The following is a 15,947-nucleotide window of genomic DNA, read 5'->3' on the forward strand; positions in this document are numbered from 1 at the left end:
CCCGGACCCCTGCTACTAGAGACAGCTGTGCCGTGTCCGGGACATCCCGGACGCGTGGCAACGCCCGGCGAGAAGGGCGTTGCCTTCCCTAGCGTCACCTGCCGGGACGAGGAAAGCTCCTGTTGCTCGCCTCGCCGCCGATTGGACGCGCCTTCGCCTGGTCTGTGGGCGGGGTGCCCTACGGGCCAATCGCCGCCGTCGGAATGTGTTTTTGGGGGCGTGGCGGATCCTCTCCCCCTCCGCAGCCTCCCGGCCGGCGCGCAGATGGCTCTGGGCGGCGCGATGCTGCGGACGACGCTCCGCCTCTGCTCTCTGTCGCGACGCGTCCGCTCGGCCTCCGCCGCTTCCAGCGCCTCCATGTCGACGCTGCTGATCAGCCAAGGCCGCTACTCGTGGCTCCAGGAGCTGGGGCTTCGCGAGGAGAACGAGGGCGTCTACAATGGCTCCTGGGGAGGCCGAGGAGAGGTAGGCAGCCACGGGCGGGAGCAAGCCTGAAAGTCACCGCAGCCAAATTTGGAGTCCAATCCGGATTTGCAGTTCTCCATGTGCATAGACATCTGACTCTAGCAGGGTTTCCCGAAACAGCTTTATTCCTGTTATTCTTTTCATTTATATACCTTGCAACCAGCAGTGCCGGATTTACGTATAAGCTAAGCAAACTATAGCTTAGGGCCCCACTCTCTTGGGGGCTCCCCCAAAAATAAATGAAAAAAAATAATATTAATATACTTCTTAATTGTATTTCAGTACAAATACATATTTTATGTGCAAGTGGCTTTAGATGCCTATTAGGTCCATAAATTACCATATAGCATATATTCAACACAAAAAGCAGCAAGAATTTGTTGTTGACAGAGGACAGCTGGACATATAAAGGGCTCCATTACCTTCAGTAGTCTCACCAAACCTAAATCCGGCCCTGATTGCAACAATGATATAGCGATAATTGTAACATTTTCACATAACTGTAACATTTTCATGTTAAAATGATTGTAAAATTATTGAAATGTATAAAATTGAAAATCATGAATTAAAAAAATCCTCTTATATCTAATATGTTTTCAAAACTGCAGGTTTTTACGATGACCATGCCAACATCTTGATCTGTTTGCAGCTTGTTATTATTTAAACTTCTTTATAATTTTCATTTATATACATTGCAACAATTATTTAACTATAATTGTAACATTTTTACTTTTGACTCCCTTCGCCCTCTTTCTGCAGTCCCTTGCGTTTATTTTCATCCTTTCCTGCATGCTCCGAATTGTCTTATTATTTTAATCCTCTCTTCTCATATCTTTCTTATATATATTTTCAAAACTTCAGGTTTTTGCAATAATCCTGCCAATGTCTTGATCTGTTTGCAGCTCTCTCTCTCTGTATACTACAATTCCCATCATCCCTAACCTCTGGTCCTACTAGCTTGGCATGATGGGAGTTGTAGTCCTCAAAAAAGAGCCGACTTTGGGAAACCCCGCTTTAGACGAAGGCTGAAAAGACAGTGAAGATTAGCTGGAAGCGAAATACAGTGATTTATTGTAGTTAATTAACATGGGAGCGTTGGTAGCAAGTTAGCCTACGCTGGGGCATGTCTAACATGCCCCTGCAGTGCGATTTTTATTTGTAACAGACATCATCCCGAGACAGCACAATGGTGCCACAATTGCATTTCCCGGTAAATTGCAATTTCTGAAGTTCTGCGATGGCCAAATCCGGCTACAACCAGGTTCCTTTTGGAAGTCGGAATGTCCTTAGGCTTATGATGTGAGATTTGTGCCCGTTCATATTCTGTGGAAAAGGAGCCTGCCTTTTAATGTGTAACCTTTCGGTGGTTTTGAAACACACTTGATTTTGTCTCTTTTAATAAAAATGTTCCCCTTTACCAGTTGCCATAGTCCGTTTCCTGGCCGGAATCAGCAGGAGAAAGGGACATGTTAATCATTCATATTGTTGGACTGAGAAAATGTTTGTCCTTTGGCTGTGCTCCTACCTTTGGACCGTCTCTTTCTGGAGATGTTTGGGTACCCTACTTGGAGGGCTCCCAAAGACATCTAGCCTGGCCACTGTAGGTGGATGCTGGTCGAGAGGGAAGAATTCCAGACCTCGGAGGCCTTCCTTAGTTATTTATCATGCATATGTATAGCTTAATAATATTATCTTTAATAATATCAAGATACTATAATATCCAGAATATCAAACCATAAGAATACGGAAACATGCTACTTAGGGTTCTTGCCTGGTCTCTTGGAACTGCTTCTGGATCACCAAGCAAGAAAAAATTCATAATTGGCTGCTAACTCTTGTGCACATCTGCATAATAATAATAATAATAATAATAATAATAATAATAATAATATATATTTATACCCTGCCCATCTGACTGGGTGGGCAGCTCCCAACAGAATATTAAAAATACAATAAAATATCAAACATTAAAAACTTCCCTAAACAGGGCTGCCTTCAGATGTCTTCTAAAAGTTGTGTAATTCTTGAAATCCAAAGGGAGGGCGTTCCACAGGGCGGGCGCCACTACCGAGAAGGCCCTCTGCCTGGTTCCCTGTAACCTCACTTCTCGCAGTGAGGGAACCGCCAGAAGATCCTCAGAGCTGGACCTCAGTGTCTGGGCTGAACGATGGGGATGGAGACGCTCCGTGTATATTGGGCCAAGGCAAGGCTGCTGTATGCGGTGGGCAGAACAGCCCTATGCATAGTCTTAATAATCTACTTAATAATCTACATTGAATTCGGCCTTAAATGCACTCGGGAGAAGAAATATAATTGCCTCAATCCAGGGACGGGCAGCCGAAGGTTGCGTGTTTTGTGTGATGGTCCCATCTCTCGCCAGAGCAAGGCCGCTTCATAGGAATCAAAACTCAGGATCTGTGTATCATCTTATGGGTTTTCCCCATGACAGTACTGCCCAATCTGCTCATGCATGTGCCCAAAGCCTCCTTTGGTGTGCAGATTGTGGTTCTCATTCTGCTGCAGATCAGGGTGAGTGTATTTAGATTGAGATATAGGACCATCCATACTATGTAGAAGTGACTCTTGAACCTTAATCCTTAAAGCTAGAGAAGAAGATATGTTCTTGGTGACTAAAGGGCACATCTTTCTCTCTTTAGGTCGTGACAACATATTGCCCTGCAAACAATCAGCCAATTGCCAGAGTTCGTCAGGTAAGGTTCTTTCTTTCTTTCTTTGATCAAGTCTATAGATAAATGCTACACTGGAAATTTTTGCAATACTCTTCGAATAGCCAAAGGCTAGGTTTGGAATGTCAGTAGAGCTAATTGGGGAGGGGCTGTGGAAAAGTAGCTGAGAGCAGTGGAAGATGGAAATTTTATGGTTGTATGCTCCCTTCCTTTGCTGGGTTTAAATCACATGTGTTGAAATGGTGGTTGCGCCACAGAAATGGATTCGTGGTATATTTCCTCTTTTATTCTAAAACTTCAGGCAAACTATTTCCAAAGGTTCTGAAGCTTTTTATGTCCAAATAGCACCACCACCTTCCATAAAACTAAAATTTGCTGGTTGGGTACATTCTTTTTCCATTGGTGTTTTCTACAAGAGTCAAAAAATTACAAACGTTGTGACTCTTGTTTATTTAAAAAATATATCATTACAGGCCAGTATTGAAGACTATGAAGAAACACTAAAGAAAGCTAAAGAAGCCTGGAAAATATGGGCAGAGGTAAGTTTGAATTCCTTAATATTTTTCTGAAATACAGGCAGCCTCCCGTTTACACAGGGGTTATGTTCAGAAGCACCTCGCAGGTCAGTGAAAGCATGTGTAATTGAAACCCATTGAAAAAGCTTTCAAACACCGACTCCCGTTCTGCCCCTTTAGTGACGACGACAACAACAACAACAACAATTTATTTATACCCCACCCACCTGGCTGGGTTTCCCCAGCCACTCTGGGCGGCTCCCAACAGAATATTAAAAACACGATAAAACATCAGACGTTAAAAACGTCCCTAAACAGGGCTGCCTTCAGGTGTCTTCTAAAAGTCAGGTAGTTGTTTATTTCCTTGACATCTGGTGGGAGGGTGTTCCACAGGGCGGGTGCCACCACCCTCTGCCCGGTTTCCTCATGTTTCTAAGTCACTTCTGTGTTACACACAGTTGTGCATGCATTGAATGCGCGTAAACGGGGGACATTCTTTGATGAGCCACAGACTCATTAAACTCATTTTTATTAAGCAACGCCGTTAGATTCTTATGCGTTTGCCTTAATTGGTGTGAGTCCTCTTTCTGATGCTTTACGCCTTATGCTACCACTGTAAGCAGTCGCTATTAGAGTTGTGCTTTACAGGTGGCAGTTTGTGTGGTAGATCTGTGACTTCATTAGTACTGGAAGACTAAACTGTAACACCAAAATTTCAAAAATGCGGGTCATAGAAAGGGAAGCCACAACTTTTGAAGAACTAAAGACGCATTTTGGCACACTTGCATTTTTGAAAAGCATCTGCATCTCTCGACACATTTATTTCAATTGTCTTATGTATTCTCACAAATACACACACACACAAAATGGGAAGTGTTCAGAAGCATCTGTAGTTTTTGAAATACCAAATAAATTTTCATCGGATTTCCCTGGAATTCAGACAAGTTGTGTCACTCAAGGAATCTCCCACGATACTTTTTTAACTGATAGGATAAGTTACGTTGATACTTTCAATGGTGTTAATAAAGATCACCTCATCTGGATGCACGTTATTTAAACATACGGTTTTGGACAAAGTCCACAGTGTTTCGTAAGACTGGGCTTAAACCAGTTTTTCTCTTCTTTGCCTAGGTTCCTGCACCCAAACGAGGAGAAATTGTGAGACAGATTGGCGATGCCCTGAGAAAGAAAATCAACGTTTTGGGAAATCTGGTACAGTTTGCTGCTGCGACAGTAATCGCTCTGGCTGAAAGTTTTGGATCCATGTCTAAAATACAGCCGCGTCTGTAAAATAAGAAATGATACAGTTTCGCTTGTGTGAATACTGTCGGGTTGCAAACCCCGACGATCGGCAACTGAGCATAAGTGCTTGCAAAGTGCAGAGCTCTGCTTTGCCCTCACAATTCGATTCCAAACTGCGTGGGCCAAAATGGACCACCCAGCGCCATTTTGACAGCCGGTGATTGACTGCCCGCCTGTCAGACTTGACACATGGGAACTGGGAGGATGGGGATCCAGCCCACTGGTCGGTGCAGTTCCTTGCCTCTGATTTATATAGCCCTTAGTAGAATATTTCCTATTCAGTGATTGAACAGGACCAACACATTTCCTTAATACCGTCAGGTTTCTTTGGAGATGGGGAAGATCTCTGCTGAGAGTGTTGGCGAAGTCCAAGAATATGTAGATGTCTGCGATTATGCAGTTGGCTTATCCCGGATGATTGGTGGACCTGTCTTGCCTTCGGAAAGTAAGCATGTATCTTTCCCCTTTTTCTTTCTGAATACTTAGGTAAAGGTAAAGGGACTCCTGACCATTAGGTCCAGTCATGGCCGACTCTGGGGTTGCGGTGCTCATCTCGCTTTATTGGCCGAGGGAGCCGGCGTACAGCTTCCGGGTCATGTGGCCAGCGTGACTAAGCTGCTTCTGGCAGTGCACGGAAACGCCGTTTACCTTCCTGCAGGAGTGGTACCTATTTATCTACTTGCACTTTGATGTGCTTTCGAACTGCTAGGTGGGCAGGAGCAGGGACCCAGCAACAGGAGCTCACCCCGTTGCGGGGATTGGAACCGCCGACCTTCTGATTGGCAAGTCCTAGGATCTGTGGTTTAACCCACAGCGCCACCCATGTCCCTCTCTGAATACATACTGGATGTTATTAAGTAAACCAGGGCAGGAAAATCTCAGCGCTGTCAACTTTGTGGCTGCATTTCATGACTGTTGTCTTGAGCGTGTTTGCACAGTGAAGAAAATTTGTATTTTCTTGTACAGTGGTACCTCGGGTTAAGTACTTAATTCGTTCTGGAGGTCCGTTCTTAACCTGAAACTGTTCTTAACCTGAAGCACCACTTTAGCTAATGGGGCCTCCCGCCGCCACTGCACCGCTGGAGCACGATTTCTGTTCTCATCCTGAAGCAAAGTTCTTAACCTGAGGTACTATTTCTGGGTTAGCGGAGTCTGTAACCTGAAGTGTATGTAACCCGAGGTATCACTGTATTTTCCTCCAAGGAGCAGGCTGAGCGATGCCTTCATTGGTTCCAGCGGAATAAGTTATCATCCCTGTGGATCACCTTGTATAACTCCTCAAAATGCACAAATAAATGGGTTGCAAGTGTGAGATTCTCTTCGCCAAACCTTGCTTCCCCCTCAGAATACAAAACTAGAAAGAAATAAGCTCTTCTGGCAGGATTGCAGCCTTGAGATAACAACAGATATAACTTTCATTGCATGGCTAACAGTTGGGTGTGGACTTTTCAATTACTCGGCTAGGAGTGCTCCAATTTTCAGTGAGCAGAGGTGGGAGGTTTAACCCTTCCCTTGCGTTGAGAGAATGAAGGATCACACCTCCACTTCCCCATGTACTGTGGTCCTAGTGAAAATCCATGCAGCTGGCATTATGATTTTTTCAAGCAGCACAGGTAAATAGGTTGAAATGGATGTATTGAATAGTACATGTGAAATATGCGGCATTTATGGGTAACACTGGAAACCATGGAAAGGAAGTCAACGGGTGAAGAAATTTATGGTTTTTTTTGTTTTTGTGAAAAATCAATAAGTAAGATTTACAAAAAATATGATTTTTTCAAGCAGGTAGCAGTATACAGTTAAAGTACTTTTTTATCTTCAAAAAGAGATCTTATTTCAGATTATATAAAAGATGCCTGTAAGTACATTTTGGCTCAAAAAGTAACGAAATCGTCCAGTAACTGGTGACCTCTTAACTTAAAACAGGTGTTGCACCTTTTGAGTATATTTCATGGCTGTTGGAAAGCTGTACACCATGCTTGTAAAAACCACTAAATTGGGAGCAACCATTGAATTAGGCTCCTTTCGTGCTGGTTTGCGCTCAGTGCTGAAACCTGGTTTAATGCACTCAAACCATGGTTTCTCAGACTGGCTTGTTAAGCTAAGCAGAGTCTGTTGAACCAGCACCTATGTTTTGAACACAGCAATAAGGTCAAGATTATTTTAAAAGCGGAAATTTACCAAGTCAGAGTCGCCCTCCGAAGTATGCTGGAGGAGAAAGGGAGGGAGGGAGGGAGCCTGACCCTTTATTCAAGCTGGTTTTGGGCTTATCCGCTTGCAGAGCTCATTCTATGCAAACAGAGCTATTTTGTGCTTTGATGCGAAGGGCTCTGCTGTCTGATTATTTACTAAAATAAGCTCGGTGCCTAAAAAAACTTATCACAATAAGCTTTACGACACAGTGTGCTTGTGGGGATGGAATTTGGCTAATTCTTGTGTACACTGAGTTCCTTGGATAATGAGAAGGATAAATAGAATAAATGGAATTCTGTGCTCATCAAATGTCCTCTGCTTGGCTTTTTATTTGCAGGGCCTGGGCATGCCTTAATAGAACAATGGAATCCTTTGGGATTAGTAGGAATCATCACAGCTTTCAACTTTCCTGTAGCAGTTTATGGCTGGAACAACGCAATTGCCATGGTCTGTGGCAACGTCTGCCTCTGGTAAGTTGATCTGTCCTCCTTTATGGTGACGGTTTTAACTGGTGGCGTCTAATTTAACAACGGGTGCTGCGCCGTTTGAGTGTATTTCGTGGTTGTTGGAAAGCTGTGCACCACAGATGCAGAAACTGGGCATTGATGGATTCCAACTCCCATGAGCTCAGTCAGCATGGCCAATGCTTGAGGATGATGGGAGTTGTAGTCTAGCAACTGGCCACCTCATGAGAAGAGAAGACTCCCTGGAAAAGACCCTGATGTTGGGAAAGATGGAGGGCACAAGGAGAAGGGACGACAGAGGACGAGATGGTTGGATAGTGTTCTCGAAGCTACCAGCATGAGTTTGACCAAACTGCTGGAGGCAGTGGAAGACAGGAGTGCCTGGCGTGCTCTGGTCCATGGGGTCACAAAGAGTCGGACACAACTAAACGACTAAACAACAAAAAACATCTGAATGGCCACATGTTCCCCGACACTTCCGTATGCTAAGTATTTATTCGCCTACACAGCAGTTTTCTGGAACGTACTTAAAGCAGCGACTGTTTCCATTTCTTATTGAATCTCTGTTCAGCAGCTAAGATAGTCGCCTAGAATTACTGAGTCATATTTTTACAATGGAAAGATTATGATGCTCTTTTGGTTAGGTACCCTAGCTATCGGGCACTTGGGACCAAGTGAAGATGCTGGACATCTCCACCCTCTGCCTGGGGATCATTAGATCTCGGCTGTTTTCACACACTAGCAACACATTCTGTAGAATTCTATCTGTTATATTTTATCTGCACAATCGGAATGAATTTCAGGAACCAAAATGCTTTTTCTGTGCAGCCTGAGCAGAAGTGAATGAGATTATAGTTAATTGTTCTAGCTTATTTTAACTTATCCTACCCCACTGCTGTGCTTGCAGTTGGGAAGAATTTTCTTGTATTATGAATGGTCCGCGTCACCACTAAGAAAGAGGTAGGAACAGGCCAATATATAGTTGGACTGTCCCTGGATCAAGTGACTTTTTTTCTTTAAGTTCTCGAAGTTCCTAAACTAGCTGAAGGTTGTCATTTGAACTAGCCAGATGCTTAACTAAGAATCACAGTCGGTCCATCATTTGAAAAATAAGACGTTAGAGTCGTCTCGCCCTGAAATGGCAACAAGACATTCCATTTTGGCGACTGTAACCTTGATTTAAGGAGACATTTGGCATGTAGCTTATACATATTGAGTTTCTAACACTGTACCCAAGTCTTAAGTAACCAAACATTGGTGGCCTGTTACTTCAAAGTTGCATGTTCAGAGCTCTCTATGATTTTAGCACCTGGTTAAAGAAGAAGATGATGAAAAGCTGGTAATCTATTGCTTTAGGTAATTTTAGGTGTTCTAATGTAGCAGTTTATTAAAATATCATGCAATGTTCATTTTAAAATAGTTGGGAAGAATAATATTTCATGGTTTGTTTCCCTCCAAAGGAAAGGTGCTCCCACAACGTCGCTCGTTAGTGTCGCCGTTACAAAGTGAGTTTTCACTTACCTCTGTCACTAGAACCTCTGTGCTTCCTTTCTGTCTCCTGTTCATTCTTCTGCATTGTTTTAAGAAGCTGGTTGAGTGCCGCCTTCGCTGCTACTTGCATTCTGGGCTTCTCTGTTAACGTCTGAAATGAGAGGTCTATGCCAATCTCCCTAATTTGGTTGCATTAGGGAGGGATGCTGACAACAACAATAATAACAATAATATTATTATTTATACCCCACCCATCTCGCTGGGTTTCCCCAGCCACTCTGGGCGGCTCCCAATTGAATATTAAAAACACAATACAGCATTAAACATTAAAAACTTCCCTAAACAGGGCTGCCTTCAGATGTTTTTTAAAAGTAGGATAGTTGTTTATTTCCATGACATCTGATGGGGGGGGGGGGCGTTCCTCAGGGCAGGCACCACTACCCAGCAGGCCCTCTGCCTGGTTCCCTGTAACTTTACTTCTTGCAGTGAGTGAACTGCCAGAAGGCCCTTGGAGCTGGACCTCAGCGTCTGGGCAGAATGATGGGGGTGGAGATGCTCCTTCAGGTATACTGGGCCGAGGCCATTTAGGGCTTTAAAGGTCGGCACCAACACTTTGAATTGTGCTTGGAAATTTACTGGGAGCCAATGCAGGTCTCTCAGGACCAGTGTTATATGGTCTCAGCGACCACTGGAAGGTCGTGTATGAGCTGCCTCTTCTCCACATAGTTCCACATCTCATTTTGGGGTGGTTTTTACAAACCCTCCAGAACAGATTCAGGGGGAGAATGTGGGGGAAGGAGGGGAAAGTCCTGTTGACCAAGCCGAAGTTGTTCTGTGCATGCTTCCAGCTAGCTCTCTGTTGAATATGACCTTTTCGTCTGTGCGTTTGGCAAGGTGATGAAAAGAAAAATCTCACTATGTCCTGCATGTGTTATCCCTTTGCCAATGAACCATCAGGACATCTAATGAATCTTCTTTCTTTGTTTCCTAGAATACTTGCCCAGGTTCTGGAGGACAACAAACTGCCTGGTGCTATCTGCTCTCTGGTCTGTGGTGGGGCAGATATTGGGTAGGTGCAACGTTTGGTATTTTTATGCACAGTTTGGGAATATAGTCTGGTGAATCTTGTTAAATCTCTGTTAACCTCTTAACGGTCCTTTTAATCTACCGCTGCAAATGTTTCCTACTCTGTTGACTCATTGCATCAGAACAACAATGATGCTTCGCTTAAACTGTGATCTCCTTACTAAAGGAAAACCCATCCCCTCCGTAGACATAGATTTGACACGACCACGCTGTCCCCTGCATATCTGATCGGAAGTAAATTCCCCTGGGTATGGGGGGGCTCACTCCAGATAAAGGATTGCATTGTGCACCCACTACCCCAAATATGATAGCTAGAAATGTCAGCTTCACTAGGAAGTTGAATTTACAGGAAGAAACCACACCTGTCCCTGATCACTGATTCTAAGAGCCATTCTGAACCTTCCTCAAGGTTCAATTTTGCACACTTAAAAGGAATAGCTGTCTTGTGGCAACTTTGATGTGCTTTCTCTCCAGATACAAAAACTTTCAAATATACGTGCTCCATAATCTTTGAGTGGCAGAGCAGAACGCTAAAGTGGTGGTTTCGAAATTTTACCCCTTGGGCCATTTGAAAATCGCTGGTGGTCTTGGTGACCGCTTAATGATCTTTCTTGTTGGACCAGTTTATGATCTTTCTGCAATTGCGATAACTTTGGGCTAGATCCGGTATGAATTTTAATTGCGTTTTATGGCTGATATTTCTTTCAATTTGTTGTTATTGCTGTTTGCATTCCATAGACTTCTGATTGTGATGCGATCGAATGCAGTGTAGGAAACAAAAGAAGCAAAATGCACACAAGGCATGGGACGGCAGAAGGAAGCTTGTTCATGCTGTTAAAAATTCAGACTTTCCTTTAGACAAAGAGCGGAGTTGATGGCTGAGGAGTGTCACAGGAATTATATATTTGATTGGCACAAATGCAACGTGTTTTGAGAGTGAAGGACAGGGCTCCCGCTTCCTCCCACCCTAACGTACTTTCTCATTCTACCTGTTTTGCCACTGACTAAGAATCTTCCTCTGTAGCAAAGCGATGGCAAAGGATGAAAGAGTGGATCTCTTGTCCTTCACTGGCAGCACCAATGTGGGCAAGCAGGTAGCGATGGTGGTTCAGGAGAGATTTGGTAAGTGGCGTATCGTGATCCAGTATCTCTTCTGAATTCAAGGAGTCTTACAGTTTTCTATGTTGTCAACTGCCCTGTGTTCTTCAGGTGAGGGGCAGTACACAAATTCTAATAATAATAAAAATAATAGTAATAGTAATAATAATAATGCTGCTGCTGCAAGTAGAAAGAGTGCTGGCTTTGTTCCAGCAGAACTCTTCCTATGTTCTTACAAGAAGCATGCACAAGTCCTTTGTATGCACATAAAGGAATTCTGAATTGTGGCCTGCATTAAGGGTTTTTTTCAGCTTACAGAAGAAGCTGCTTTTTAAAACAACAACAACAACTTTGACTCTCCCTTCTTCTTTTCTGATCCTCTTTATTTATTTAGTCCATAAATTTTACACACTGCTTGGTTGTTGTTTTTATTTAAAAAAAACCCCCGCTCAAAGCGGCAAAGTCATTATGACAACTGGGCGTGAGGAGGGCATATTCCTAGCTAGGAATTGTGGGTAATGTTCACATGGCTTACTGCTTTTTTATTTCAATAGGACGGTCTCTGTTGGAGCTTGGTGGAAACAACGCTATTATAGGTAATTAATATTTTCATTAAACGTTAAAGCCGGTCTCTGGCTGAGTGAATGTGCATGGCCAATGACCTTGCTGCACGTACTTAGGATTTTCCTGGAAATTTGAGTCCATGTGGTTGACTGAAACCCAGGCTCTGCTTCATGATGAGCTGCTGGTGTTTACATTTAAGAGGGTGCTCAAAATATGTTTTGAAGTGGCACTTAATAGCCTTTCCTTTCAACTTCACTCCACCAAATGAAGGTCTTTTGCTTCATTTGTTACTTGCCACATTCCTGCCCCAAAATCCGCAGAGTCCTCTTTGGCCTCCTAATGCCAGCGAATAAGATTCCAGTGAAAAAACTGGGGTACCCTTGTTTTTCTTGAGCATAAAGTCGGGGGTCAGATGGCACCTCCAATTGCTTTGCAGCCTTTGCTACAGTTCCAGATCAACAGTGGGAGCAGAATGGTTGCAGAGCTGTTATATGTGGATTGGAGTTGCAGTTCAGCAACATTGAGAAGGCCAGAAGTTCGCTATAGAAGACGTTTTCTTTATCTTTTTTGTGCAATGTGTGTTTTGCACTACCCAGTTAAACTTCACTGTGTACCTGTCTCACCAGATCTGCGGGGAACTGGGCGATTTTCGATTCAAAGCAAAAGGGGGTTTTCAGCTGTTACTCAGAGTAAAAATTAGAGTTGAAATCAGTGGATTGAACTTCATTATGTTTGGTGATTTTAACTACTACCTACAAGTTTGTTAATGTGTGTGGCTGTTGGCAGTTCTGTACTCTGAGGCCTTTCAGGTGTTTTGCTAGACACGGGTGGCACTTTGGGTAAACCACAGAGCCTAGGACTCGCCGATCTGAAGGTCGGCTGTTCGAATCCCCGCGACGGGGTGAGCTCCCGTTGCTCAGTCCCTGCTCCTGCCAACCTAGCAGTTTGAAAGCACGTCCAAATGCAGGTAGATAAATAGGTATCGCTCCAGCGGGAAGGTAAATGGCATTTCTGTGTGCTGCTCTGGTTTGCCAGAAGCGGCTTAGTCATGCTGGCCACATGACCCGGAAGCTGTACGCCGGCTCCCTTGGCCAGTAAAGCGAGATGAGCGCCACAACCCCCAAGTTGGCCACGACTGGACCTAATGGTCAGGGGTCCCTTTACCTTTACAAGTTTTTTTATGTGTGTGGCTGTTGGCAATTCTGTACTCTGAGGCCTTTCAGGTGTTTTGCTATTGCCTATAAAGGCCATTGAATGCTTTCAGAATCAAAACCTGCTTCTCTCTTCCCTAATGCTTCTTTCTTTTTTGAAATCATTTTTATTTGGTTTTACAAGTACAAAGTTATAAAAATCCACACACAGAGATTCCTCCCAATCTTGGGACTTTCCCCCACGCCCTCCATGGAGTCCCATTTTGAACATTTACAACTGCATATTCTTCCATACTCTTAACTTTTATATCAATCCATCTTGTCCATGGTATTTGTTATAATAATAATAATAATAAATTTTATTTATATCCCGCCCTCCCCAGCCGAAGCCGGGCTCAGGGCGGCTAACAATAATCAAATAATCAAACAATCAAATAGTCACACGTTCAAAAATATTTCATTATAAAAATTAATTAAAATCAAATTAATGGCAACCGATTAAGCGAGATTCTGTGCAGGTTGCCAGAGGAGGGAGTCAGGCTGCGCCCTGACCAAAGGCCTGGTGGAACAACTCTGTCTTGCAGGCCCTTCGGAAAGATGTCAGGTCCCGCAGGGCCCTAGTCTCTTGTGACAGAGCGTTCCACCAGATTGGAGCCGCAGCCGAGAAGGCCCTGGCTCTAGTTGAGGCCAGCCTAACCTCTCTGAGGCCTGGGACCTTGAGGATGTTATTATTTGCAGACCGTAGGTTTCTCTGTGGGGCATACCAGGAGAGGCAGTCCCGTAGGTACGAGGGTCCTAGGCCGTATAGGGCTTTAAAGGTTAAAACCAGCACCTTAAACCTGATCCTGTACTCCACCGGGAGCCAGTGTAGCTGGTATAGTACTGGGTGAATGTGATCTCGCAGCGAAGACCCCATAAGGAGTCTCGCCGCGGCATTCTGCACCCGCTGGAGTTTCTGGGTCAGTCTCAAGGGCAGCCCCACGTAGAGCGAGTTACAATAATCCAGTCTGGAGGTGACCGTTGCGTGGATCACAGTGGCTAGGTCAGGGCGAGAGAGATAAGGGGCCAACTGCTTAGCTTGGCGGAGATGAAAAAATGCCGCCTTTGTTATAGCTGTAATCTGCACCTCCATAGAGAGGGAGGTATCGAAGATTACACCCAAACTCTTAACGGACGGTGCTGGCACTAATTGCACCCCCGCAAGAGATGTGAGTTGCCCCCTCAATCCCATTTCGTCCCGCCCCAGCCAGAGGACCTCTGTCTTCGAAGGATTTAACTTCAACTGGCTCCAACGTAACCATCCAGCCACAGCTTCCAGACATCTTGCCAGTGTGTCTGGGGCCGAGTCAGGATGGCCGTCCATCAACAGATAGAGTTGGGTGTCATCAGCATACTGATGGCAGCCCAGCCCAAAACTCCAGACAAGCTGGGCGAAACAAAACAAAACAAAACAAAACAAGTGAAATCAAAATCTTGCCAATGTTTCCATCTGCTTACAGTGGTCTCCTAAACAACTTATAAAGATTTTCCCATTCTTTTATAAAGCTTTTGTCCTCTTGGGTTCTGAGTTTTCCGGGCATCTTTGCCATCGCTCTTCCCTCATGCTTCTTGACTGACTGCTTCGTCTCCCCAGTTACATCTGAATTCTCCCCTTTCTGTATCTTCTCAATGCCTTGCAGTCTTCGAAGATGCCGACCTTCAGCTGGTCATTCCGTCGGCCCTCTTTGCGGCTGTGGGGACAGCAGGCCAAAGATGCACAACTGCCAGAAGGCTGGTAAGAAGCGCTGGGATTTCCGTGTCTTCTCCAAACGCCTGTTTGGATGGTAGTCGGACGCCTGCAGTGGCGTTAGGAACAGTTGTGGCTTGTGCCCAGGGTTAGATTTAGGTTTGGTGAGGCCCTAGGCTACTAAAGGTAATGGGGCCCTTTATATGTCCAGCTGTCATTTGTCAACAACAAATTGTCACTCATTTTCGTGTTGAATATATGCTATATTGTAATTTATGGACCTAATGGGTATCTAAAGCCATTTGCACATAACAAAATACAGTGGTACCTCTGGTTACGAACTTAATTCCTTCCGGAGGTCCGTTCTTAACCTGAGGTACCACTTTAGCTAATGGGGCCTCCCGCTGCTGCCGTGCGATTTCTGTTCTCATCCTGAGGTAAAGTTCTTAACCTGAGGTACTACTTCCGGGTTAGCGGAGTCTGTAACCCAAGGTGTTTGTAACCCAAGGTGCCACTATATGTATTTTAATATTAGATAACAGGTACAACAGCTTGACCTACATTCAGCTGTGCTGCACTGCAGTCTGCAGCCGCATGCTACATGTTGCCATGCAGCCAGTCCGTGCAGAATGTAGGCACCCTATATATGGAAATGAGCAAACCAGTGATATTTTAGGGAGCAGGCAAGCAGGCGGGGCCCATTACTTCCATCATAGGAGCCTACACAACCCAAAACACTGTTGCTGTATGTAGGTTGTATTTTATTTGTTTTTTAACTTATATTTTGAAAATGTACATCCAGATTTTTTTCCCTTTAATTTTTTGGGGGCCCCCAAGATAGTGAGTCCCTAAGCTATAGCTTGTTTATATTTAAATCTGGCACTGCTTGTGCCCATCGGGGCTGGTAGGATGGCAGACCAAAGGCTTGGTGGAGCCAGAGCCCAACAGTAGACAGAGCCAGGTAGTTATCGCTTTGATCCCCTCTTGCCCATCCTCCTTGCTGGGATTGTGCAAAGGGTGACACTTCCACTAAGGAAAAAGAAGCGAGTAAGCCTGGCTGACGACAGGCTGAGCTTGGTTTGTCCTAATGCAGGCAAAGGCAAATCCGGCCCTCCATATGTTTTGGGACTACAGCTCCCATCATCCTTAGCTAACAGGACCAGTGATCAGGGATGATGGGAGTTGTAGTTCCAAAACATTTGGAG

At 44.5% G+C, this 15,947-nt stretch overlaps 1 protein-coding gene across 1 annotated transcript in view; it reads left to right on the top strand.

Moving 5' to 3' along the window:
* Positions 1-261: 261 nt before the first annotated feature.
* ALDH7A1 (aldehyde dehydrogenase 7 family member A1) overlaps positions 262-15,947 on the top strand; it is a 28,702-nt gene continuing 13,016 nt past the window's right edge. Inside the window, exons 1-11 of the mRNA XM_079995600.1 lie at positions 262-465; positions 3,123-3,176; positions 3,626-3,691; positions 4,799-4,879; positions 5,291-5,414; positions 7,500-7,632; positions 9,087-9,131; positions 10,109-10,186; positions 11,228-11,325; positions 11,856-11,897; positions 14,696-14,790. Coding sequence (XP_079851726.1) covers positions 265-465; positions 3,123-3,176; positions 3,626-3,691; positions 4,799-4,879; positions 5,291-5,414; positions 7,500-7,632; positions 9,087-9,131; positions 10,109-10,186; positions 11,228-11,325; positions 11,856-11,897; positions 14,696-14,790 — 1,017 coding nt within the window. The 5' untranslated portion in view covers positions 262-264. The remainder of the gene's footprint in view (positions 466-3,122; positions 3,177-3,625; positions 3,692-4,798; positions 4,880-5,290; positions 5,415-7,499; positions 7,633-9,086; positions 9,132-10,108; positions 10,187-11,227; positions 11,326-11,855; positions 11,898-14,695; positions 14,791-15,947) is intronic.

This window comes from Podarcis cretensis (assembly GCF_951804945.1).
Source record: "Podarcis cretensis genome assembly, chromosome: 11".
Taxonomy (NCBI): Eukaryota; Metazoa; Chordata; class Lepidosauria; order Squamata; family Lacertidae; genus Podarcis; species Podarcis cretensis.